The sequence below is a fragment of the Pelmatolapia mariae genome, linkage group LG23, assembly GCF_036321145.2.
Source record: "Pelmatolapia mariae isolate MD_Pm_ZW linkage group LG23, Pm_UMD_F_2, whole genome shotgun sequence".
Classification (NCBI taxonomy): Eukaryota; Metazoa; Chordata; class Actinopteri; order Cichliformes; family Cichlidae; genus Pelmatolapia; species Pelmatolapia mariae.
In genome coordinates, this window is record NC_086246.1 from 47,088,166 (window position 1) to 47,113,603 (window position 25,438).

The window sequence follows — 25,438 nt, forward strand, 5'->3', positions numbered from 1 at the left end:
TCTTTTGGTCAAGAGCTATGAACATTTCTGTTCAACCATATCTGACTCAAAATCAAATTGCTGTCTCTTCCAAATTTGACCTTTAAAGAGTCACAGTGTAACTGACGTTTGATCCTCAAAGATCTGGGTTTTTGCCCACTTTTTTCCCCACAAACAAACAGTTAAATAGATGTGAAGCTGTAATGTTCTTTATCTAAAACACGGATATCTACTTTGTCTTCTGTTGACTAAAAATTAATAAAACTAGTTGAGTGTCACAACAATAAATCCTGACACCGTGCCTGTGACAACATACTGTTTGTTGTATAATGAGCTGTAGATGCAGAAGAAGTTGTTTCCGGTTGTGCTTTTCACAAACCTTTGTTCTACGTCTCCAGGTACACCTTGGTGGTGGGATCTGGGTGGAAGAAGAGAAATGGCACCAGCTGCAGCGGACCCAAGGAGATTCTAAGTTCACAAAGAACCTGGCTGTAATGATCTGGGGCACAGAAACCCTCAAAAACCGCAGTGTCACTGGAGTGGCCACTAAAAAGAAAAAAGATGCCTTGCCTAAACCTCCACTGTCACCCAGCAAGCTGAAGATTGTCAGAGGTAAGACCAACTTTTCTTTTTTCTTTAAAATGTATATTTCAAACGTTTGACAAACCCTTCTTTGGACGAGTTGCAAAAATGTTTTAGTAAAGGTAAATTCTTTAGCCTTAAGGCGAGGCCAAAATGAGCGGCTTTTAATTTGATGTGGTCTGATTACTCACACTCGCTCCTTCCCCAGAGTGTCTCTACGACAGAGTGTCTCAAGAGACAGCCGACAGTGCAGAGATAACGCAGAGATTGTCCAAAGTGAACAAATACATTTGTGAAAAGATAATGGACATCAACAAGTCCATCAAGAATGAGGAGCGGCGGGAGTCCAAGCTGCTCATCAGACAGACAGTCAAGATGGAGAACTTCACCTACGATGGCATATAGTGATCAACTGTCACGCCAGCGCCTTCTGCCCCGTGTGGTCTGCAGGATATTGAGGGGACTTGATATGGGTGGTCGGGGGATGCTGTAACCATTTCAGGAGCGGTCGTATTACTTTGGCACATCGGATTGGTTGTTATTTGAAATGTTAAAACAAAGAGGCCCCTTCGCCCGCCCCTCCGTAAAGAACCATCATCACATTTCTGTGAGCCCGCTTTTCTAATTGGCCAACAGACAGCTTTACCCAGCGGTTAGAAACTGAACATGTGAGCTAGCTTGATATAGGCTGGTGTGAGTGTTTTTATAAGCTTTACAGTGGCATTGGTACAGAGATGCAGATTCTTGAGGTTTGTGCATGTGTGTCAAAAGAGAAATTAGATGTGATTATTACTTTATTGTTCTGTGTCAGAACATAATTGTTGAGTCCTTGAACTTTTAAAAAGTAAGAGATTATTTCCCTGGGTGAACGAATGATGCTAGTTTGCATTAGAGCTTAGATGCGTGAGAGGTTGACTGTTATGGTGACTACTCAATAACTGCTGGGAGTTGGTGCGGTTGGTACTTACTGCATAGAATGGGACATCAGGGTCTCAAATGCACAAGTCTTAATTAGTAACAGCCATATTTCATTTTGCAGCAGAGATCCTGTTGCTCCTAAAGAGATTAATTATGGGCGTGTGCTCCCACTTAACCGTATAACTTTATTATAAAGACAGCTTACTGAGATTAAATGGGACTCTGTCGAGTCTCTAGAATGCTGTATTTGTTTTTTTATGTTTTTTTAATGTTAATCTTTATGAATATTTGCCATCCACGAGGGAGCACAGGAGACATTTTGATTGGATATTTGTGTGTTACTTTAAGGAAACTTGACTGTTGAGTTGCAGTGGTACAGGCATGTTGACACCTAGAAAGGCCTTAAATGGATCTGGCAATCACCAGGCACTGATAAGCTCCTGGGTTTTCTAGTATGCTGTGATTGTAAATGTATTGTAAGCTGAAGTCACGACGCTTCATCTGCACTTTGCTGTGAGAATGTACGAGGTGGCCAGGTACTATTTTCTATGTAGTTCACACCATTAAGTTTGGCTGAGCCGGACCGCTACCCGGATGAAAATCGAGGCACAGCGCTGGTCATCGTCTTGTGGAAGCGGTGTTAGCTATGGGTAAAGCTGTCTGGAATACTATTTTGCTGCTGAAGCTGTCTGGCCCTGCTGAACCCCATAATAACCCCCTCTTGTTTAAGGCACGCCACTGGGGAATTAAAGTAAGGTTGCTCCAGTGACAACTTTCCCTGAGCTATGCCATCAGAACTTTTAAAATTTAGTCTCTTTCTTGTTCTTTCATGTTTTTATTCTCCTCTTCTGTTCTCTGTGTGTGTATATCTATGTATACACACACACACACACACTTTTTTTTTTTTTTTTGATCCAAAATGGCTTGGGTGGCAATCTGCAGGCTGGAACTAAACGCTGCAGATTGAAATCTCAACTGTGACCTAGCTGTGGCTAACTGTGAATCTACTGCAGAGCTGCTCATCAAGCCTTTCTCCTCCTCACAGTCTAGATTCTCGTTTGTGTGTTGATTTATTTTTCTGTATCATATCGTCCGTCTCGGTTTTTGTTATTTCAAAAGTTCAGATCAGCCTTTTCTTAAGCTACTTTATTTCAGTGTACATAAGCAACTCTTTATTATTATTATTTTCCACCAAACATTGATATTTCAGTTTGTAGTCTTGTTACAGTTTCAAGCTTCTGGACAAGTTTGGTTTAGCAAATTGATGTTGTAATTCCACGTTACCTATCAATTTCTTGTGTTTCTTTGTACACTTTTTTAAATTTTTTTTATATGAATTGTTGGCTTTAAGCTTGACGTTGTAATCGAACTTAGATCAGCTGAGTCTACAAACATATGTTTAAAAAAAAAAAAGTATCCCTCTCTCTTAGCCAAAGCGATCTCTGGAAAATGAGACAAGGCTTTTCTTAACAACCGATTTCAGCCGAGCCCGTACGTTATATATTTACTATATCTGTTATTTGGCAAACCTCACTTAGGATCTACCTGATGATCACGCCATAGTAAGATAAAATTCTGTATTGTTAAACCATTGCGCTCCAACGGTTGAGATGCAGTAGTTAGATCAACACAAATCATTTACATTGAATGCACTTTAAATGGGCAAATTCTTCGATCTTAAAGAAATGTTTTTGTGGTATTTGTCCTTTTTTTTTTTTTTTTTAAATTATAAAAACAAACAAACAAACATGTCCTCATAGATTAAGGCCTAACAATCATTGTATTATCATGAAGCACCTTAAGACATTTTTTTATGGTTTATTATGGCAAGAATGAGTTTTGGTACACTTTGATTCATTAGTCAGATTTGCCGCTAACATGCTTGATAGACTTTAGGGCTGCCCCACCCCCCACCCCTCCAGAAGTCGGAACATTCTTGGTCGACCTGAAAAGGAAACACTCACTTTACAGGAAGTGTCAGTCACTCATGGAAACTTTTTTTTTTTCTCGCTTTTTTTCACACACAAAATCCAAAGCGTAGGAAGGTGACAGATAAATATTTGTCTGTCAGTCATCAACCTCAAACATTGTTTTTTGTTTCAAATATGCAAGTAGGCGAATGTTGGCCACTTGGCATGGCCGCCGTCTTTAGACAGTCTGCTTACTAGTGATTGCAGCACAATCAGAATAATTACCTCTTTTGCTGCTGTCTGTAACAGGCAGTACGCTTTGTCCATGAGTTTGTATAATTTTTTTTCTCTGGTATGTAGCACGGTGTTAATGGTGTTACTTACAATGTTCTGTCTCAGCTTTCAAACCACTTTGTCGTGCTTGACAAAACACATTAGAAAATATGTTAAAATATATTTTGGATTAATTAGATCACGGTCACAAAAACTGTTCAGCTAGGAAGATCTTTGGTCAGGGGCAGCCCTAATAGATTTAACAGGTTTCTTTAAAAAAAAAACTGCATTTCAATAAGTTATCTCAATAGTTTAATCTGCAACTCCGCCATGGTCTCAAAAAGAAACGGTTTGAAAAAAAACTTAGTTAGAAAATTGATAACTACTACTATCTGCAAAATGTGATTCACCAGTATAAAAACTGACCAATGAAATGTGCAAGCTGACTGGAATATGTGCTTTAACCTGATGCTGGTAATGTATAAATATGACTCCTATAGAGATAATAGTGTATTTTTTACAAATGAGTGGTAATTGTGAGCCAAAGTATTGAATGCTGAGATCGAGCTAAAGACGGGGTTTAGAATCAGCAGGGTTTGCACAAACAAAACAAATTTTTAAAAAATGGCCCCGGCCACAGTAACCGAACGTAAAGCGCCACCTTATAACGGCGATGTGTTATTGATATACTGTTTGAGGGAGTTCCCTAGAAATTTCCCTTTTTCGGTGCCCTCTGATTTCTCGTTTTGTTTTTCCCTGTACAAAGGTTTATGTGCGCTAGGCTGTGCATTTTAAAAGAAAAGATTTCTGCTGTGCAAAGTACCTTTGCTAAAATTCTAAGACATTGTTGTGTATTGTATTTGTGTTTGTTTCTTTGTTGTTTATGCCAAAATGGGAGGGGTGTGGTTAAAATGATGCTTAAAGAAAGACCATTAATAGAGCTATTACATCATCAAAAATGTTAAGGCCTGTTTCCTGGATGGCCATTAAGCCTAATCCTTTAACTAAAACCACCTTCAAAGGATGAAAGCTGTATGGAAGGACTGTATGTTTTTAACCCAGATTTGGCTTAATCTGTAAAGGCAAGGCTGTTCTTTATCAAATGTACCGAGTCACTTGCAGAAGAGCGGTTTGGGTTTTTAGCAGCATATCAGTAACATACTGTACCGTTTTATTCACAAGCAGAGCCACTAATTTTGGCTTTGCGTCACGACACCAGACCAGTCGGTGCTTTCACCGTTACACTTAAGTAGTGATAGGCAGGAAACGTAACCTTGGTGGCTTTGCGATCGTCTTTTTATGCCACCTTTAGTTCTTTACTCTCCTGACATTCATGTGGACGATCCCGTCCTCCTCGCTGTTGTTTTGGCTTATGTTGTAAACACCTGTTTAAGCTGCAGAAGTGAAGGACCTTTGTGTTGAGGAAAAAGCGATCTGGTTTTAGCTTCACCGTGCGGAACAAGATAAATGGCTCGGTGCCACTGTTTTCGGAGCTAGGTGTACACGAGACACACGTTTGAGCCACAGATAGAGTGTCAGACTTGGTTTAAAATGAGAAAACGGGGAGGAACACATAGTTAGGCCTATATTTTTATTACAGTTATCAGAAAATTTGTATACAATCCACAAACCGGTTCTACTTCATCTAACTTCACCGTCCTACCTCATTGTTACTCTGGTGTTTGTTTGTCAGTGACTGTAAACTATGTGTGTATATTAAAAAAAAATCTATAGGAAAAGGTATACCTGGTTACTCTCAACATGTACAGCATATTAAAAACTTGTAAAACACCTCAGTACACAAATATCATTCTTAGGAGGAAATCAGTTTTATTACCTGCTTAAAGATGCTGCTGTAAAGGGGTGTCTGTGTGAGGGGTCGTCTCCGAATATATATCTTCGCTCTTTGCTATGTTGTGCAGTTGATCAGTGGTTGTGTTCTGTCTCTGTATTGCATTCTGAGATTTTTACTGGTTGACGGTGCTACCAGCAAACAGTTCGAAAACTGATCTATCGGACCTCAAATGGTGCTGTTTTTCTATGTTTTTATCGTCATACGGCTATGTTTTATTCAGGTGTGTCAACCGCCACTATCCCCTCAGCTAACTCGAATTCTAAAGCCAAAATATTTCACAAAAATCGATAACCCTGCTTTTACTGTATCAACTATATGCTATCCATCCAAATATTGTAGATAGTGATTATATCCTCAGCTGTGCGTTTCAGAAGTACCTCAGAAGTTGCCGATTTCAAATGGATGCATCTGCTTTTAGCACCTGTTGTCTATCAATTTACATTGTTGCAGTGTATTTTCGGAAATATGCATTTTTACTGGTTAGATCAGGTTACACTATAGATAGTAGATGATTATTAGCTCACACTCAGATGTCGACGATGTGAAAGTTAGAGGAAGCCACTGTTCACTGGTCGCATGCCACGCGGGAAATCTCAGTCAGACTGGGACGATGGAGTAGAAGAGGTCCTCAGCAAAAAACGAAACCGCACGTTAAGTTTGAGTCCATGTTAACCTCAGATTGTGTTATAGAAGAGGGATGAAATGACAAAATACCCACGTAGAGGAATGTGTCAACTTCTAAAATTTGGACCATGCCAAAAATGCGATCAGGGTATATTCACGAAGACTGTTTTTTGTCGACGTTCCTGTCCTCTTGAATAATTATCTGTGATTCCCCTGTTGCATCGCTTTTCCATCACCGTTACTTAAATGTAATTTAAATGTTAAAATTATGCATTTAGTGTAAGAAAGTATTAACGATTGACTTACTGTGAGTAATTATACAAAGTGCATTATATTTTCTTTTACCCTGTACCAATGGAATCTTTTCTGCACCAAAGTGTTTTTCTGTTGTTTTGTTTCTTTTATTGAGAGAAAAGGGTTGTGTCCCTTTTCAGTATGTTTCTATGTTCTTACTGATGGTTATTGTTTTCATTTCCAACCGTGCTGGTGAACATGAAATGTGCTGGTACCTCTCTACTGTGGGAAGAGCGTGTGTTCAGATACACAGCAGTCGGTTTCACGGAAGCACTTAAGCCATTCGTTGGACTGTTTTAATAATAGTTCAATTGTAAGCTTTGCTCTGGTCCAGGGTATTGACCCAGGGAGTTTGTGTGTAATTGAATTCCTATGCAGGTGTTGAGTTACTTACCTGGTACCACATCACTGTCGGGTAGAGGGCCAACTGCGGAGATGGAAAACTGGGCCTTGAAATTGAGTCAAAGGAGACAACGGCGACATGACAAATCCATACAGACCTATTAATGACATTTTCATACTTGTATTAAGTGAGCTATACAGGGCTGCTTGGATATCTACCTGTCTGTACTAGGTATAAACGCATTGCAGTGATCATTAGGGAAAGACAGGGTTATTTCTGTATGGAGTATTTCCAGTTGGTAAGATAATGTGAAAAGAATTTCAAGACTTTTGGAGTTGACACTCCCTCATTACTATAGCCTCCCAGAGGCAACCCTACATTTTCAGAAAATGTTATAAGTATATGCGATAGAGAGTGTACATGTCTTTGCTAAACCGGCCACACCTCTGCTATGCGAGCAAGTCTTTGACGCTTAGCATCCTGTTCTGTGTTTTCTCTTGCTGCATTCAGGAACACCTGTTTAATGTATAGATAAACAGAAATAAAATTGAGACTTTTATTCTATCAGCACAAACCTTGTGTCTGTGGTTTTTTGGGGGTTTTTTTTGTTTGTTTGTTTCGTTGGCTGGGTTTTTTTTGCTCATCTTCCTTTGGGGGAAACTGTTAGGTAAGACTGAAGAAATACATCCCGATCCTTGTTACAGCCCTTTCTTCATTTTATATTTATTAATTTTTTTTATTTTTTAATATGAAGAGTTTGTTTTTATCCATGTTAGCAGCATCACTAAACCAGTTTGGTCCATGCACCCACATAAAATCTGGAAAACTGGAGAGCTCCTTGAGAGGCAGGCCACCTAGACCAAACAAGTTCAAGTATCTTGGGGTGTTATACACAAGCGATGGAAAGGTGGAGCATGACCTGGTGAATCATCGGCAGCAATGTGGGCATTATACTGGACTGTTGAGATGGTGATGAGCCAAAAACCAAAGTTTTCAATTTACCCATTGATTTATGTTGCATCCCTCACCTATGGTCATGAAATCTGGGTGGTGACTGAAGGAGTCGGCCAAAATGAGTTTCCTCTGAAGGGTGGTTGGGCTCAAACCTCCGGAGGAGTCTTGGAGTAGAGCTGCTGCTCCTGCTGATCAAAAGGAGCTAGTTGAGGTGGTTCAGGCATCTGGTTAAGATCCCTCCTGGGGCGACTACCCTTGTAAGTGTTTTGGGTGAGCCAAGAAACTGCTGGAGAGATTATATTTCCAGTCTGGCCTGGAAACACCTCAGAATCCCTCGGCTGGATCTGGAAAGTTTGGTTGGGGAGAAGGATGTGGTGAATACCCTGTGATCCCACTTAGGAGAAGAGAAATGGGGAGACAGACAGATGTACTACAGGGTTGGTCCACCGTTGAACCTCAGAACTGCCTTACTTTTCGTGGCATGGATTCAGTTAGATGCTGGAGGGATTCCTCAGAAACTTTGGTCCATATTGACATGATCGCAGCCTGTCTGCAGATTCGTTGGCGGCACATCCCTAATACGAGTCTCCCGCTCCACTGCATGCCAAAGGTGCTCTATTCGATTGAGATCTGGTGCCTGAGGAGGCTGTATGAGTACAAGTGTCATATTCACAAAACCAGTTTGAGATCAGCTAAGGTTTGTGACATGGTGCTTTATCCTGCTGGAGGCAGATGGGTTCTTTATTTTAGGTTTTTGGGAGGATTTTTTTCATGCAGCTGTCAGAACCTACAGCAAAGAAACTGCAGTGAAACCCCCCCCCCTTCTTCTTCTTCTTCTTTCAACTGACCCTTTTAGGGGTCGCTACAATGGATCATCCTCCATCTCTTCCTAGCATACTCCTCTGTCACATCAACCATCTGCATGTCCACCTTAACTACATCCATAAACCTCTGAAATCTTGATGTAGCCACTTTGATGTCACCCATCAGTTTTGAGCTTCACAGTTGGGGTTTCAGTGTTGTATTATGTTTCCAGATAAAAGAAACTCCAATAGAGAAACATGTCAGTCGTAAAGTCACCCCAGTCAAAATTATTGACTGAGCCCAAACCTTTTTGGGTTTTAATGCGGGGAAGTTGGGAATTTTAACATGGAAGTCTGTAGGAATTAACTTTCATTTGCAGCCATCCCCTAGCGACACCTGCAGTTGATGTCACTTCCACATTGGATTCATTTTTCAGCTCTGGAAGTTGCCTCTTGGCCACCGTGTTGTTCACTGGCACATTTTCGGAGGTTGGAGGTAAACTACTGAATCAAGGTTAAAATTTTCCCAAATCTTGAGGTGTAAACTTAGTTTGAGTCTTAAAGGTGTTATTTTTACGCTGCAGCAGCACATAATTGATGTCAAAAGAGTTTCTCCATTTTCAAATTGGGGACTGTGTGTGCGGAGTGATTCTCACAAAACCTGAATGACCCTTAGGCTAATGCAAATTCTTCAGCACACAGAAACCTAGCCAACTTTTAATTTAAATGGAAAAAGGGACATTTTTAAATTTAAGTTGGTCATACAATACCAGAGATTTACATTTACAACATGTCACCCACGAGTTTAACATGACTAAGACTGAGAGATTTCCAGACAGACAGAGGCGGAGGATGAAAGTGTGATGTGTAGCTTCACAGAGGTGTGTAACCGTTTAAGTTCTTTGTGCCTTTTCACATCATACCTAACATTAGTTTTCCATCGTCACAGGCTGTGTAATGGACTTCCGTCACCACACAGATCAATCCACTCGCCTGTACGTCTTACACTTTTATTTTAAGTTTAGTGCGTGTGGGATTAACGCACGTTTTCAATATCATAAACAACATAACAGGGTGATACAGGCTGCCCTGTGCCACATGACATGCCGATGATTGGCAGCTCTGTCTCTAACGTGTCACATGTCCAAACCCTATTGCGTTAACAGCTGAGATGTATAGACCGAGATAACACAGAAATGGGGTGTTGACACATCAGACTGATTGTAAGATAGCTCTTTCTTTTTTTTTGCAGATGAATCTAAAACGAACATTGTCTCTGAATGTCCTCCTTTTTGTATAGTCCACAATAGAAACTGATAGGAAGAGTGCCTCCTTTCTTTATAGACAGACTGCACCTCCTTCATTTCTCCCTGTCCCTCTCTCTTGTCTTGCACACTGAAGCATTTCCATACATTATTGCCTCTGTAAGCAAGTGTGTCACGCGCCCAGGCTTTTCCTACAGCCCAAGAGGACTTCTCAATGTCATTATCGCTAAAGCTTGCCACATGTCTATAATGTATTGCTGCCTTTCTTTATTGGCAGCGCGATGATTCAGTAGTGGTGATGATGGATTAGTGCTGGCTGGGTCGAGCTGGGCTGGGCTGAGTCCGTCCAGACTGGGCTGGGCTCTGCAGCCTGGCTCTCTGTCGCATAAACACCATGTACTCCTCACACACTGCAGTATAGAGGGAGACATATTGTATTTATGTCACACACACAGTCTAATGAATATGGTCATTTCAGTGCTTTTATGGAGCTTCTTGGAACATTGTCTGATTCATCGTGTTCACCTTTTGCATTTAATGCAGACATGGCGCACGCAGCAGCTCTGCATAATAGGTGGCAGTAATGCATTCTCTTTATGACATTGTTAGTGTTTTGAATGGGGAAATATAACCGCATTTGCCTCGTGGAAGGGGAAGTTCAGAAAGGGTGCGCTGTGTGCATATGTTACCTCAGAGTAACAAGGTTTGTTTCCACGATCATAAACACGTACACACTGGGTTTAGAGGAAGGACGAATAGTGGCATGTTTTATTGCTGAATATGAAACACACTCCACAAAGCACATCCACCCAGACTGAACTAAATTTAACGGCACACTGGCCACCAACTAAAAGTCTAAACCCAACGTTCAGGACTTGATTATAGGATTTTGAGTCTCTCCATGCCAGCTTCCTGTTGTTCGCTGTCACGGCGGTTTAGCTTCAGCCGCAGCACGAGAAAATAAATGGACATTAGTCTTAATTTCTTACCGCTTGCAGCAGTATCTGACCATCACCACTGCTGCTTTAAATCTTTCCTGCGCCGGCAGACAGAAGAAATACATCCCGATCCTTGTTGCAGCTCGTCACAAGCACGATGGAAATTTGAGCACACATGCAGCAGTTAACATTTTCAGTATTGTTGATCAGGCCCTATATTAATTTTGTCCATCACCGACTGATGCAATATATTGACTTTGATTCCCTTTGCACTAAACCGAGTTATTTTGCTTATCCTGCAATATTTTCTCCCCAAAGGCAGGGAAGGTTTTTCTCATTATGGGAAACAATTAAAAAAGTAACAAAGGAGTTGAGCTTATGCTTTTCTAATTGATTCTCGTTTGTGCTGTTGTTGTGACTGTAGGTGAAGGAGTTATTTGTGTTTTTCATTTAGAGCAGTTGGTAGTTTTATCTGTGTACCACTTATTTACACCATGCAGAGTATTTATATATATATAGTCAAGTAAAATATGCAAGTGCCTTCATTGCCATCTCTGCTGCTTTGTTCATTTCAAAGGTTATTGCAGGTGTGACATCAACTTGGTACTTTAGCAATTCTGCCTTTGGTCTTTGCACACATTGATGAAGCACCACCCATACCTTCACCCATCTGGGTGTTCATACATTGTCAGTTAGCTGTACGATAAGATACGCTGGTAGGTCTTGACTATTAAATTCCTCTTTGCTGCCAGCGATGTTCGGAGGTCCTTATCGTTTTTAAGGAGCTTATTTTGCTGCTTCAATGATAAAAACTGGAAAAGTTTCGAGTCCATCAGCCCCTCCAGTTAAGTGGATGCAAAAGTCTGCTCTTCTACCCTACACACATTCATGCACATGCATACATACCTGTGAATGCACACACACACTGGCGCATGCATACTTAAATACGGAGCATCCAAATGGCCTCTATTAATGCAGATGGCTCTCCCAATTAACAAGATTCAAAGCGATGATGAATTTTTCACTCTCTGAACAGTTAAGCTAATTATGGCCCAAATGAAGCAGGTTCCAGTGAATCGCCATGGCAGAGGCTGCCAATGGCAGACAATGTCACTGTCACAGTGCCACTCTGCAGCACCACCCTAATCACTACGGCTGCTTAATATTCATCTCCCACTGCTCTCTCGTCGCCTCCATCCTTCCTGTCTCACCTCACCTCTCGTCTCGTGTATCCTCTCTTCATTTCTCCTCCCTCCTCTCGTCTCGCCTCCCGCTTTCCTCCACTGCCCTCCTTACACGAGTCCCTACCATAACCCCTCCGCACCCACCCACCGACCCACCCACCACTTTGTGCCTCTCTCACCATAGATGTGTTGTTCATAATGGAAATCAACTAATTGCGCTAATAGCATTTTAATGATAATTTAATGTAGTAAATAAAACTTGTTACAAGCTAAGCAATTTTGCTGGATTTCAAGGGCAATCAATCTGTGTCCAATACAATCTGCTCACCTCCTTGATGATGGGTGTTGGATGTCAAGAGCATGTTTTCTCTCATGCAAGCTACAGATCAAACTACACTTGTCTCGGCAGCTACAGATGCGCAAAATTGAGCGGAAAAGCACAAAAAGTGAGTCATATGTGTTAAAACGATCGGTAAAGTTAGTATAACAGCGTATTTGTATTAGTTTCTACTTTTAAAAGAGTAAACGAGCAAAAAGTTAAAAAAAAAAAAAAACTTCAAAGGCTTAGGGTTGTGTTAATGTTTTTAAAGTTGTGCTTAAATCGGTGCAGATATTACACATATCCTTTAAACTAGTGGCTCTAAAAACGATCTGATAACTGCTACGAGATAACTTCCACATACAGTATGGACCCCAGAGGTCTTTTCCCCCCCTCTGTTGCACTTTGTGTATCATTTGACATTATCCCTTTTCATCGTAAGGTCTTTTTTTTTGAAGCAAACTTAATGCCCGGTGGTTATTCGTGCCATTTTCTTATTTGTTGTTGATTCAGATTATTATAATCAATTCTCCTCAAGAAATTAACATACCTGAGTCATTTCAAGTCTGCTTAGCTTTGTGAGTCATTGTTATCCATTAAAAGAGATTAGATTTGCCTTGTAATCAAAGATGAATGCTTCATTTTGCATTTGGATTCTTCTGCATATTTTTTTTATCAAGCATACCCCCCAGACCAAACAAATTAAAAATGATGAGGAGCTTGAGCTAGAAAGAGAAAAGAATAAAGTGAGAAAGAAAAACAATTTATTTTCTCTTTTTATGTTCTACCAGTGGTCATTTAGCTAGCCTCTTTATTTAAATGGTAATGTGAAGCCGACTAAACAGGCACGACGAATCAGCCCGAGAAGAGAAGAGAAGAGAAGAGAAGAGAAGGAGACTTCAAAAAAAGAAAAAGAAAAGAAAGCTGTGGTCTTTTCAGGCTCCAGGAGTTTATCTGGGTCTTTCCTCCTGTTGTCTGACTGAATGAGGAGCCGATTGAGCGACAAGTATAACTCTTCTCAGTGCTGGACTATAATTAATTAGGTGGGATAAATTATAGCATCTCTAGCGAACCCTGGCACACATGCACACGGAAGCACACTCGCAGCAAATGCACTCTGTGCACTCCGTCATGCAAACACGCATACATGCTTAACCAAACGCGTTAGTATCGATGAACATTGGAAGTGAAAAAAATGAAAGTGAAAATAAACACATGTGACAGTTATGATTAATTTCTATTCTCATCACGCCTACGGTTGTGTAGCATACTCCCTTTATGCTACTTTAAAAAATAATTATATATGGATGAATATGTAATTTAGTCATAGAATGAAGCTATTATTCATAGCAAAGTGTGGAGGATGAGTTCAGTAGTCTCACAGCCTGAGGAAAGAAACTGTTTGGAAGTCTGGTGGTACTGCTTGCCAGATGGTAGCAGGTTAAACAGGCTGTGGTTGAGGTGGGTATTCTGTTTTGGTGTATTTCAGGCTGTGCCTCACCTTATCTAATCTGTCAAAAGAAAACACATTCTATCACTTTAATAAAGGTGAAATACACATGCTGCGAGTGCTCAGTGTACAAAAGCCCCATTTAAGCAATATTATCGACCAATTTCTGAAACAAAAACTTGTTGTGATAAAAAGATAATCCCTCAACTTTAATAATAAATATGGATTATTATGTCTAATTATTATTAAATGTGTTATTTTCATTAGAAGCAACAGTATTGTTGGTCTCTTGTTTCCGGACAATAAATTTAAGTGTGCCCTCTTTACCACCTGCACGCCCTAAAAGCCCCTCGATGGCAAAGAAGCTTTTATTTATGTCTGTAATGGCAAAAGTAGAAGAAGTTCAGGCTCTGCTTTAGCAACATCACCACATAACTCCTGCAGATGGATTAAACAACCGTCGCTGCTGCTGTAAAATGTCTCCACTCGTCCATCAGTCTCTAACATCTCACATCGGTGCTTTGTGCAGCGCTGCTGTCTGATGGGATATGTGGCTGAAGAACAAACTGACACTTGTCTTCTCTGCTCACCGTCAACCCCAAATTCGTGGCTATGAATTACAAACACACACCACGCAGACAAGCGCAAACGCCCTGCCAGCAGGTGCTTTTAATGGCCTAGTGTTAATGAGAGTCTTGTTTAGAGCTGTCAGATGACCCTAGGCCACGCAGGCTGACACTGACTCCATGTTCACAGCTCTGGAGGTCACCGCACAGTTTACGCAAGAGTGTGCACGGATCAGCGCGTGTCTGTTAGTGCTACACAGGAAATCATTTATCAAACCTAACTGCTTTTCAAATCAGTATAATAAAGTTATATTAAAATACCTTCGTTCTTTAAGTTTAATATTGAGTCATTACTGTTGATGTAATCATTTAAATCTTATCTATGGAGTCTGTTCTCATTGTTTGATCCGCAGGTACCTGAAGCTAACAAGAACAATCAAGACACAGGCTCAAAAAATAAAGAATACATGATAAGAGTAAGAATAATATTTGGCAGCGTAAGTTTATAATATGATTTGATCAAATAAAATTATACACTTTATATAATCAGTTCATTTTTCTCAGAGTTTAACAGTAATTTCATTCAGATTTAGTACAGTATATTTATAACAGCCACAAAATGAAGTTGTAATGGTGCCTTTATGAATCCTCAAACAATGTTTTTCTGAAAAATACAAGAAAAACTTCTCATTGGTAAGTATTCAGATCCTTTGCTTAAGCGGTGTCATAGAAATAAACGCTCTACATTAAAAGAATATCACCAGTAAAACTGACTAATTATGAGTACAAAGGTAATAACTATCAAAAGTAAAGGCTCTCGTTATACAGCAAATGGCTGCTTTTCTACTATTATTATTATTGAGGCATGAATGCTTAAGTACATTTTTTATGTTAAGGCTGGTGTACGGTACACAAAGCTCCTTATGTAACTTATTTATGTTATACAATAAATGAACTTATAGCAACATGTTGCATTTTATGAGCTCATTGCAGTCTTTTGTCTCACTTCATCTTTAAGTTAGAAGTAACTACATCTGTTTAATGAATCTAGTGGCGCACATTAAGTCAAAATGCAAAGTGGAATCTGCTCAGAAATTCCTAAATAAAAATCGATGATAAAAATTTTATATATTCAATTGATTGTAAAATAGGTTTGTAAAAGTATTTTTGTACTGTCTCTGCTGTCTTTTTTAGCATTAATTCAACTTCATTAATTTTTTTTAAAAAAATCAATAGAAAACAATCATGAAGAAGTAAAATTTGACGGGATGAAGGTAAATACTACCCTCTGTTTTTGTGACTGTATGTATATGTATGTATCTGCACTAAAGATAATATCAGTGTGGCTGAAGCACATGAATGCATGAAGATTTTAAAACGCTCTTTTTTGCAGTTGCAGTGCTTTTTAAAGTTTCACCCTGATATAATCAATTTTCTCCTTTTTTTTTCTTTCTCTGTGAAATTTTCCTTCTGTATCTCCAGCCAGTGTTTTCCAACCTTTAGCACACTTGCTGTTATTCTTCCTTTATGTGTTGACAGTGAAAGTGTAATCTAGCTCTCTGTGTGGAGACCAATTCACAGAGTGGGAAGCGCCTGTGTGGAAGCCAAGCTGTGTGTGTGTCTGTGTGTGCATATATGTGTGTGTGTGTTTAAGTAAAGGAGACTCAAGCTGACAGTTTGCCAGCAGCCTTGCACCTGCACACAGCTAGGTGTTGATCTCAGATGGGGGGGTGAAGCGGGAAAGCAGGAGGGGAAGACAGGCGGAGGGAAAAGGAGAGGCGGGGATCCAGCGCGAGGTGTTGGGGATGGATTAGAAAAGACTAGTGAAGAACACAGGATAGGAACTGTGAGAGGTGGCGTAGCTGTGACATGTAATTCCTGTTTTTATGTCTCTTCTCTGTACACGAGCGTGCACATGCCACAAGTGGAGGGAAAATGTGTGGCTGTGACAGGCGGGGCAGGAAAGCCAATTGGATTGATGCATTCTTTCATAGGAAACTGCCAAGTACCGAGCGCAGTCAGGGCCTCATTTGTCAGACTCAAGGAAATAGCATTACGGCGTGATGTTTCACTCTGTCTTTGGCACACACATCAACAAACCTCTGCTTCAGGATTGAAGAACTGTGCAGCTGATGTTACCGAAACCAGGCGCAAAATTTAATTGTGGGTTAAAGTGGCAGCAATGGGATGTAAGCGTCTATATGTCATCTCTCTACTGGCAATGTATTGGCAGATGCTGCGTGGTACTCAAGTGGCGCACTTGGAAGATCTTCGGCTTCTGTGATAGGTTTCTCTCTTTTGCATTCACTGACTTGTTAACCTTTCAGCAGCAGCGGTGAGTTTGCCGCTGCCCACAGAGCAGATAAACTTAGACAAGCTCTCTGGAAGATGCTCGGGTGTAAGACAGGGCAGCTCAGTGACACTGTCAGCGTGATGCACTGTTGGATAACCTAAACAGGAAGTCTGTGTCACTGATAAATCAACCCACTAGATCTTTTTTTCTCACAGGGGATTATAAAATCAAAAACAAAAATTAAAAGTGCAAAGTGGAAAAAAATTAAAGTTTTTCAGGTACAGAATGATTTAATCCGGCATCCTGTTCTGTTCCTACTGTAGTCGAGATCCTGCTAGTGACAGGAAGTGTGACAGAAATACAAACATACAGACGGGAGAGGGTTAATTTGAGCTGACGTGTCCAGTGTTTGTGTGTCCCCATATGTTTGTGTTGCCTTGTTTGCTCCCTCCATCATCACTGCTATCAAAAACCCATGAAAGGAAGATACCGCTTGTTGCTTTAGTGTAAAATAATAAATGCAGACTTGTTTCTTGTCTTTAACGGTTTGTTTTCTTCTTCTCGTTTAGTGCATTGTGTTTCCCATGCGTCTGCATCGGGGGTGGGTGAACTGTTAAAAAGTAATCAGTAACCTTTTCCAAGTACAAAGTATCATGCCGTACAATTGGACAGCGTCATAAAGTTTTATTCAAACAGAGAGATTACATTCATTCTCTCTGTCTTGCTCACTGTGTCATTCTGTCTGTCTGGTCGCTGGGGTGTGTCCCAGCAGGCTTGCCGTAGACTGGCAGAGTGTTGATCTGAGTGTCAGTGGGACTGGGGGTCTCCTTTCCCAGCACTCTTCTCTTCCACCAGCTGACAGACAAGGTCAGGGACTCATCCCGCCTGTCTTTCTTGGCTCCTGACAGCCTTTCCTCGGGGAGACAAACCCCAGACAACCCTGCACAGCCTGGCACGCACCATCACCAATTAATATTGCATCACCATTTTCCAGCCCGCTCCCTTTAGGATCCGCTTCTCGGGGTGCGATTGGGCCACCTGACTCGCTTTCTTGACCTCACTCAGCCTCCATGAGTAATGGGGAAAAAGCAGATGGGTCCACATGTTTTACTCATCTTTGTTGTTGTTGATGATGTTAGAGCTAATATTTATGTATGTTTTAAATTAAAATTGACTTATTTCCACACAAAGTGGATTTATTTTATCCTCACCTATTTCAGAGATGAAGGGTTTACTGTACCGATGCCCTTTACATTTTTTTTTCAACTTTCTAGCAGCATTGCTCGAGGGATGGCAATGTCACACAGCGGTCAGTCCACCACTTTAGATCAGACCAAAATAGTTCAACAGCTCTTCATTAGAGTGCCAAGACATTTTATTCTGACAACACTGTGGCCAGCCAATGAACTTTACCAGTTTTGGTGATCCCCTGATTTTTTTCCTCAAGCACCAGCAAAAGGTTCACAAAAAATATCTCAAAAAGTTTTGAGTGATTTCCCATTAAAGGCTTTGATCCAGGTGAACTTTTAGCTTTTTATCAATCACCAACTCAAGTTTATGATGAAGTTCAGACAAAGCTAACAGCACTTCCATGTTTAATGCTAACTGCTGAATTTGTTTGCATTGCCATTGTGTGCCACTTAGTTCAACTCGACTCTATTCAATTCAGGTTTATTTATATAGTAGCCGTTCACAACAAGTTACCTCAAGGCACACTGTGGAGTAAAGATCCTGCAGTGATCTGGAGAAAACCCCAACAATCAAGCAACACCTCTCTATGAGCAAGCACTCAGCGACAGTGGGAAGGAAAAACTCCCTTTTAACAAGAAGAAACCAACCAGGCTTAGGGAGGGGTGATGGATTGGGGGGATCAAGAGAAAGAGAAAAGAGGGCACAGGGAGACAGGAGACAGAGATCTGATGACATGCTGTAGTGGTATATAAAATTGTGAAAGGAGATGAGTGGAGAAGAAGTGATGAGGGCATCACATGAGTCTATAACAGCATAACTAGGGTGTGGTTCAAGGTCACCTGATCCAGCCTTACCTGTAAGGTTTACCAAGAAGGAAAGTTTAGCACATCTTCAAAGAGCCACAAGCTGTGGCTTACTGTAGCTTACTGTAGACTCTTACTGTCCCAATACCTGTTTAACTATATTCTTTTTTACTATGTACGTTACTTGTAGTGAATTTTTACTTTTAAATACTACATAAGAGAAATTGCAGAAATCTGTATCTACTGCTAATATACAGTAAGGGTTAAACCATTCTAATCAAAAAATGTGTAAAAACTAGTTAATTGTTTCATCTAAAAAAAGAAAAGTTACAACCTAAAGATTGAAAAATGTTTGTAAAAGTCATATCAGAAGAAATACCCTTTCATCTCCAGGGGGACAATAAGGTTGTTTTTTTCAATAAATGTTCTCTCAAACAGTACACAGTTTGTACTGTTAGTAAAATATAGCACAGTATCCATCTTTGTCTGGCGTGTGATGCCTCGGACAGACCCATCAGAGGGAGATTATTTTATGGATTTCTTCACCGCGTTGCCACGTTTTATCATTCTGATTGTGGAGCTGCTGTTTCGGCCTTGTAGCTCCATTCTTCAAACTCTGAACTACTTGCGGTGAGAGACATAACGCCTCCTGCGACCTTAGCGGATGACTTATCCTCCTACCTTGGGGACTGAGTAATGTGCTTGTGGCTCTGAGAATAGCTACAGTGCTGTCCATCTGGGCAGGGGTCGGGAGCAGCGCGGCGTATTTGTCTGAATCACAGCTCCTGGCTCGCCTGTTTGACTCGTCCTCTCATGCGTAGACACACATGCAGTTAGCTGACATACGGGCACACATGCTACTGATCAGTATAGCGTGATAGAAGAGCGCGGGGCCCATGTATGACACCTTGGCTGCTAAAGCACTCACCTGGCTTCTCCTCGATACTGATTTATACTGGCCCTGCAGGGGTGGCAAAAGCACACACGTGCACAGATTGTGCTCTAGATCACTTCTTCTGGGTGTGTTTCTTGAAAAACTTCAGCCACGAGGGTGTGAAGGAGAGGGAAAGAACAGGAAAGGAAAGTCAGCCTGAAGTTACGGCTACTTCTCGTATCCCGTCACAGGAGTCAGCGGGAAAGATTTTCAGCAGAGGAGCTGTCTGTGTGCTTCTGATTTTATTCACAAAGCTGACTTCTTCTTCTTCTCAGCTCGTGTCTGTGTGTGCGTGCGTACGCACGTGTGAGCGTTGCACAGATCGCTGATCTCTCTGAAGTCCTGTTTGTTCTTCAGGTTTGCCCCCACTACAAACATTTCCCTGATCAAAGCTGCTGAAAAGGCCTGCCACTTCAAACAAAGTACACACACACGCACGCACGCAAACACACGCATCCATCCCAACGCAGCCCTGCACGTTGTCATGGCAACCTCGTTAACTCTACACCGACCGTCACGCAGTTATTGCGTCAGGCGAGCCAATCGGGAGTGGGAGGAGAAAGACGCAAACGGGCGTCAGGAGCGCAGTTACAGTTTCAGCTGGTTTCATTTCACATGTGCAAGTTTGGTTTTTCGCCGTGGGTGTGAAGGCGGCCACGCAGCTGCTCTGAGCTGCACACGTGTGTCGCGGGTTTCATTGAAAAAATTCACTTCCACTATTCGGTTTCACCGCAGCAGCTTTTTTTTTTTACCCTTTCGGCAGTTACACAACAGTCCCATTTTTTTTAAGACATTCTGTAAGACATTTAATTTCCAGAGATAAGCAGCGATGTTATCTGAGACATTTGATGTCAGCTTTATCGGGGAGTTGTATTAACAGCAGGTGATACGCTGCGTTTAAATCCTTTCAAGTTAACTTACAGAGAGATTAGTGAAATGGATAACTGTTAGATTTTTTTTTCTAAATCCTACAAACAAAACCAAAACTTGTCAGTTTGCCCTGTGGATAAAATTAAATCTGTTCTTTTATTTTTACTATGCTGATATTTGGACTAGAATGCAGAGTTTACCATCAGTGTAATTCAAGTATGCTAATATATTCAGCTGGGAAAGAAATTGGTTACTACTGTACAATCATGTTGTTTTGATTATTCTGTTTCAAATTGTTTATCTATGGACTGGATTCCCGCATTAATGGAGGAGGCTGAATGCATTCTTTATCCATTTGTAATTAAAGGAAAGCAAATGAATAAAGGATTTTTTTTCACCCTTATGTGTAATTGTAGGAGTAGTAAATGGTGCATAATGGAACCTCACACCTTTCCAGACCCCTCCTGACCTGGATTGGAACACACTCGGTCCAGCTTGGATCATATTTTCTTTTAAAGATTTTGCTAAGCCTAAAAATGATCCATTGCGCATCTTTATCCTGTCAGCAGGGATTCACGATCACGAATATTCTCATATGAGACTCTGACCACATTTTCCTGCATCAGCATCAGACTCCATCAGATTATGTTTGAACAAGTGTCACATTTTTGGAAAAACTTTAACGTTATTACACGTTAAAGGCAGCAGCAGATAGCGTGCTCAATTCATTTGGCAGCTACTGGAGTGACAGACATGCCATCGCACCACATTGATTTTTCTCCCCTCCTTTTCATTAAACAACAGTGGCTTTTAAAGTAATTTGTGCTAAGGGCAACCAGTGGGAATGTTGATGCCAAATCAGGATCACAGCGATCAATGAGCCAGACTCATCAAACAACTGGCAAGATGGCAAATCCCAAACGACAGCTTTAAAAATGTTAAAGATTCATGCAAAATCTTTCCAACATCCAAAAACGGGCCGCTTTCAAGAGGCTGACAGGAGCGCGTGCGAGTATCTGCCTGAAAAGCGGAATGAAGAAATGCCTCTAACTGGAGCTGATATTCAGCTGAAAGCTTTGGAAATCACTAAAGAGCTGAGCATACCCACAACCGAGTTCAAAGTCTGTGTAACCGATTGATGCGCCGAAATGGACTGTGCCTCCGTTGCGAGACTTCTTGCCCAGAACTTCCTCTAAGACTTCAGAGAGAAGCTACTGATTCTGATAGAAAGATGATTCTCTTTGAGATGTTAAAATGTAATTAGAAAAGCCTGCAGGCTATAGTTTGGCAAGTTTGCTGTTTTTATTTAAATACCTCGGTTGGAAAAATGCGATTATTATTATATATCAAGCAATATTTACTCATATTGATTTATATTTTATGCTTTTTTCTTTTTACAATGAAGTATATCTTGTTTTACACTTTACCTTCAGATTGTTTGGGGCAGCGGCATTCATAAATAGTAAAAATGCACTTAAAAAAACAAACAAAAAAAACATAGATTACAGTTTAAACTGAGCAAACTCTGAGTAAACTGCTTTTTCTCCAGTGTTTTGGTGCCTTTGCCATCCAAGCTGTCTTTACAAGCTGCAGATGTAACAATAGCCCGTTTGTCTGTGTGGACAGCTCGCTGTTTAAACCAGTGCAGCAGAGTGCATGCCACACAGTTTGTTTTTTATATGAGAGGAGTTCAGCCAACTAAGAAGAGCAGACTGCAGCTGTTAAAATGGAACACAAAACTAACTGTCAAGGATAAAAAATGCCAGAAAGTGTACAAACGGAAACAAAATACTGCTGTTGGGAACAAACGGAACATATTTATTTTTGCTCTCTTTTTTATTTTTACGTGTGTGTGTGTGTGTTACTCATGTTGTGGGGACATAAATCTTTTTACTAAGTCAAACCCCGGGGAGCTGCCTCTCTCATGTGGACAAAAAAACAACTCCCACAATGCAAATCATTAAATTTTAAAATGAACGCTTGGTTTAAAGGGACAGCGAGCCCAAGAATCACACACACACACACACACACACACACACACACACACACACACACACACACACACATATGTATATATATATATGTATAAATAGATATAGTATTAGTAAAAAAATATATATATACATATATAAAAACACCCATCTCGCCCCTGCGGGCGGTTTATCCTTCAAGCTCGGGTCCTCTACCAGAGGCCTGGGAGCTTGAGGGTCCTGCGCAGTATCTTAGCTGTTCCCAGGAGTGCGCTCTTCTGGACAGAGATCTCCGATGTTGTTCCCGGGATCTGCTGGAGCCACTCGCCTAGCTTGGGAGTCACCGCACCTAGTGCTCCGATTACCACGGGGACCACCGTTACCTTCACCCTCCACATCCTCTCGAGCTCTTCTCTGAGCCCTTGGTATTTCTCCAGCTTCTCGTGTTCCTTCTTCCTGATATTGCTGTCATTCGGAACCGCTACATCGATCACTACAGCCATCTTCTTCTGTTTGTCTACCACCACTATGTCCGGTTGGTTAGCCACCACCATTTTGTCCGTCTGTATCTGGAAGTCCCACAGGATCTTAGCCCGGTCATTCTCCATCACCCTTGGGGGCATCTCCCATTTTGACCTCGGGACTTCCAGGTTATACTCGGCACAGATGTTCCTGTACACTATGCCGGCCACTTGGTTATGGCGTTCCATGTATGCCTTGCCTGCTAGCATCTTGCACCCTGCTGTTAAGTGCTGGATTGTTTCTGGGGCATCTTTACACAGCCTGCACCTGGGGTCTTGCCTGGTGTGATAGACCCCAGCCTCTATGGATCTTGTACTCAGAGCTTGTTCCTGTGCTGCCATGATTAGTGCCTCTGTGCTGTCTTTCAGTCCAGCTTTGTCCAGCCACTGGTAGGATTTCTGGATATCAGCCACCTCCTTTATCTGCCGGTGGTACATACCGTGCAGGGCCCTGTCCTTCCATGATGGTTCCTCGCCTTCCTCCTCTTTCTTGGGTTTCTGCTGCCTGAGGTATTCACTGAGCACGCTGTCAGTTGGGGCCATCTTCCTGATGTATTCGTGGATGTTTCTTGTCTCATCCTGGACTGTGGTGCTGACACTCACCAGTCCCCGGCCCCCTTCCTTCCGCTTAGCGTACAGCCTCAGGGTGCTGGACTTGGGGTGAAACCCTCCATGCATGGTCAGGAGCTTTCTTGTCTTTATGTCAGTGGCTTCTATCTCCTCCTTTGGCCAGCCTATTACCCCAGCAGGGTACCTGATCACGGGCAGGGCGTAGGTGTTGATGGCCCGGATCTTGTTCTTACCGTTCAGCTGACTCCTCAGGACTTGCCTGACCCTCTGCAGGTACTTGGTGGTTGCAGCTTTCCTAGTGGCCTCTTCATGGTTCCCATTTGCCTGCGGGATCCCCAGGTACTTGTAACTGTCCTCTATGTCTGCAATGTTGCCTTCTGGTAGTTCAATCCCCTCAGTTCTGACTACCTTCCCTCTCTTTGTTACCATCCGACTACACTTCTCCAGTCCGAACGACATTCCAATGTCATTGCTGTATAGCCTGGTAGTGTGTATCAGTGAATCGATGTCTCGTTCACTCTTGGCATACAGCTTGATGTCATCCATGTACAGGAGGTGGCTGACAACCGCTCCGTTTCGTAGTCGGTATCCGTAGCCAGTCTTGTTAATGATCTCACTGAGGGGGTTCAGGCCTATGCAGAACAGCAGTGGGGACAGAGCATCTCCTTGGTAGATCCCGCACTTGATGGTGACTTGTGCTATGGGCTTGGACTTGGCCTCTAGTGTTGTACGCCACATCCCCATTGAGTTCCTGATGAAGGCTCTTAGGGTCCTGTTGATCTTGTACAATTCTAGGCATTCCAGTATCCAGCTGTGGGGCATTGAGTCATAGGCCTTCTTGTAATCAATCCAGGCTGGTCAGTCTGGTCTTGCAGTCTCGGCTGACTGTTCTGTCTACCAGTAGCTGGTGTTTTGCGCCTCTGGTATTCTTGCCAATCCCTTTCTGTGCCCCGCTCATGTTCATCTTAGCCGATATGATGCCTGACAGGAGCTTCCATGTAGTACTGAGGCAGGTTATTCGTCGGTAGTTGGATGCGACCGGTCCCTTCTTGGGGTCCTTGGGGATCAGGACCGTCTGACCTTCGGTTAGCCATTCCGGGTGTCTCTCGTTAACTAGCAGCTGGTTCATTTGTGCTGCCAGACGCTCGTGGAGTGCAGTCAGCTTCTTCAGCCAGTAGGCGTGAACTAGGGCTGCACGATTAATCGTTAGAAAATCGCGATCTCGATTCATACTTATGTGCGATCTCATTTCCAAATGACAACGATTTAAAAAAAAAAAAAAAAAAGACGACGACGATTTTTGATCCGGGACGTAATCTGCATGAAAACAAGCGCTCACTCTTCCTGCTCAACAAATGACAAGGGCGGAGCCTTATACCACGTGATACAGAAGCTGTGCCGTGATGCTCAAATTGGCAGGGAAAAAACAACGGAGAGCACGTCAGGGATGACGAGAAAGTGACAGGAGAAAATTCGTCCCGGTCAACCACCCAAACATCAATAACGGGAACCTTATACAGCGCTTCCCTATACACGTCGAACTCCCGCAGGCACAAAGAAATTACGGAGGCTATTACTTATCACCTGACCAAAGATATATCAACACTGTGCAAAACGAGGGATTTAGGAAAATGATCAACTAATGTTATATATATATATATATATATATATATATATATATATACACATATATATATACATATATATATACATATATGAATGTTTTTACATAGTGCTATTTTCCCCTTGAATTACTGGAAATATCTGCTTTATTGTTAGCTAGATAAACACTTCCTTTGGTGGGTGTAGTTCGGTGGAAAGAAAAATTGACAGACAGATTTACAAAGGGGTGATTCCCTTTTTGCGGCAACATTTCATGTCCACATAATTCACTTACCCTGATTTTTTCTAAAATGTGCCAAATATTTACAACAAAGTAATTAAATCATGTGTTTAAGTGTTTGCCATTATTTAAACACAAATGAAATGCATTTCAAATATTATTTTTCTTATTTTACATACCTTTTTG

The 25,438-nt window shown here is 41.6% G+C and overlaps 1 protein-coding gene across 6 annotated transcripts in view; it reads left to right on the forward strand.

The window, feature by feature from the left end:
* The window catches only part of LOC134620049 (cytosolic carboxypeptidase 6), a 359,217-nt gene that overhangs the window by 284,073 nt on the left and 49,706 nt on the right, over nt 1-25,438 (forward strand). For 4 of the 6 annotated variants that reach the window (XM_065469729.1, XM_065469730.1, XM_065469731.1 and 1 more), the window contains one exon: nt 378-591. The exons of 1 other annotated variant lie outside the window; for it this stretch is intronic. In XM_065469729.1, coding sequence (XP_065325801.1) covers nt 378-591 — 214 coding nt within the window. Of the gene's footprint in view, nt 1-377; nt 592-769; nt 7,353-25,438 lie in introns of those variants that run through there. One more of the 6 variants, XM_063465994.1, reaches the window with a different exon arrangement.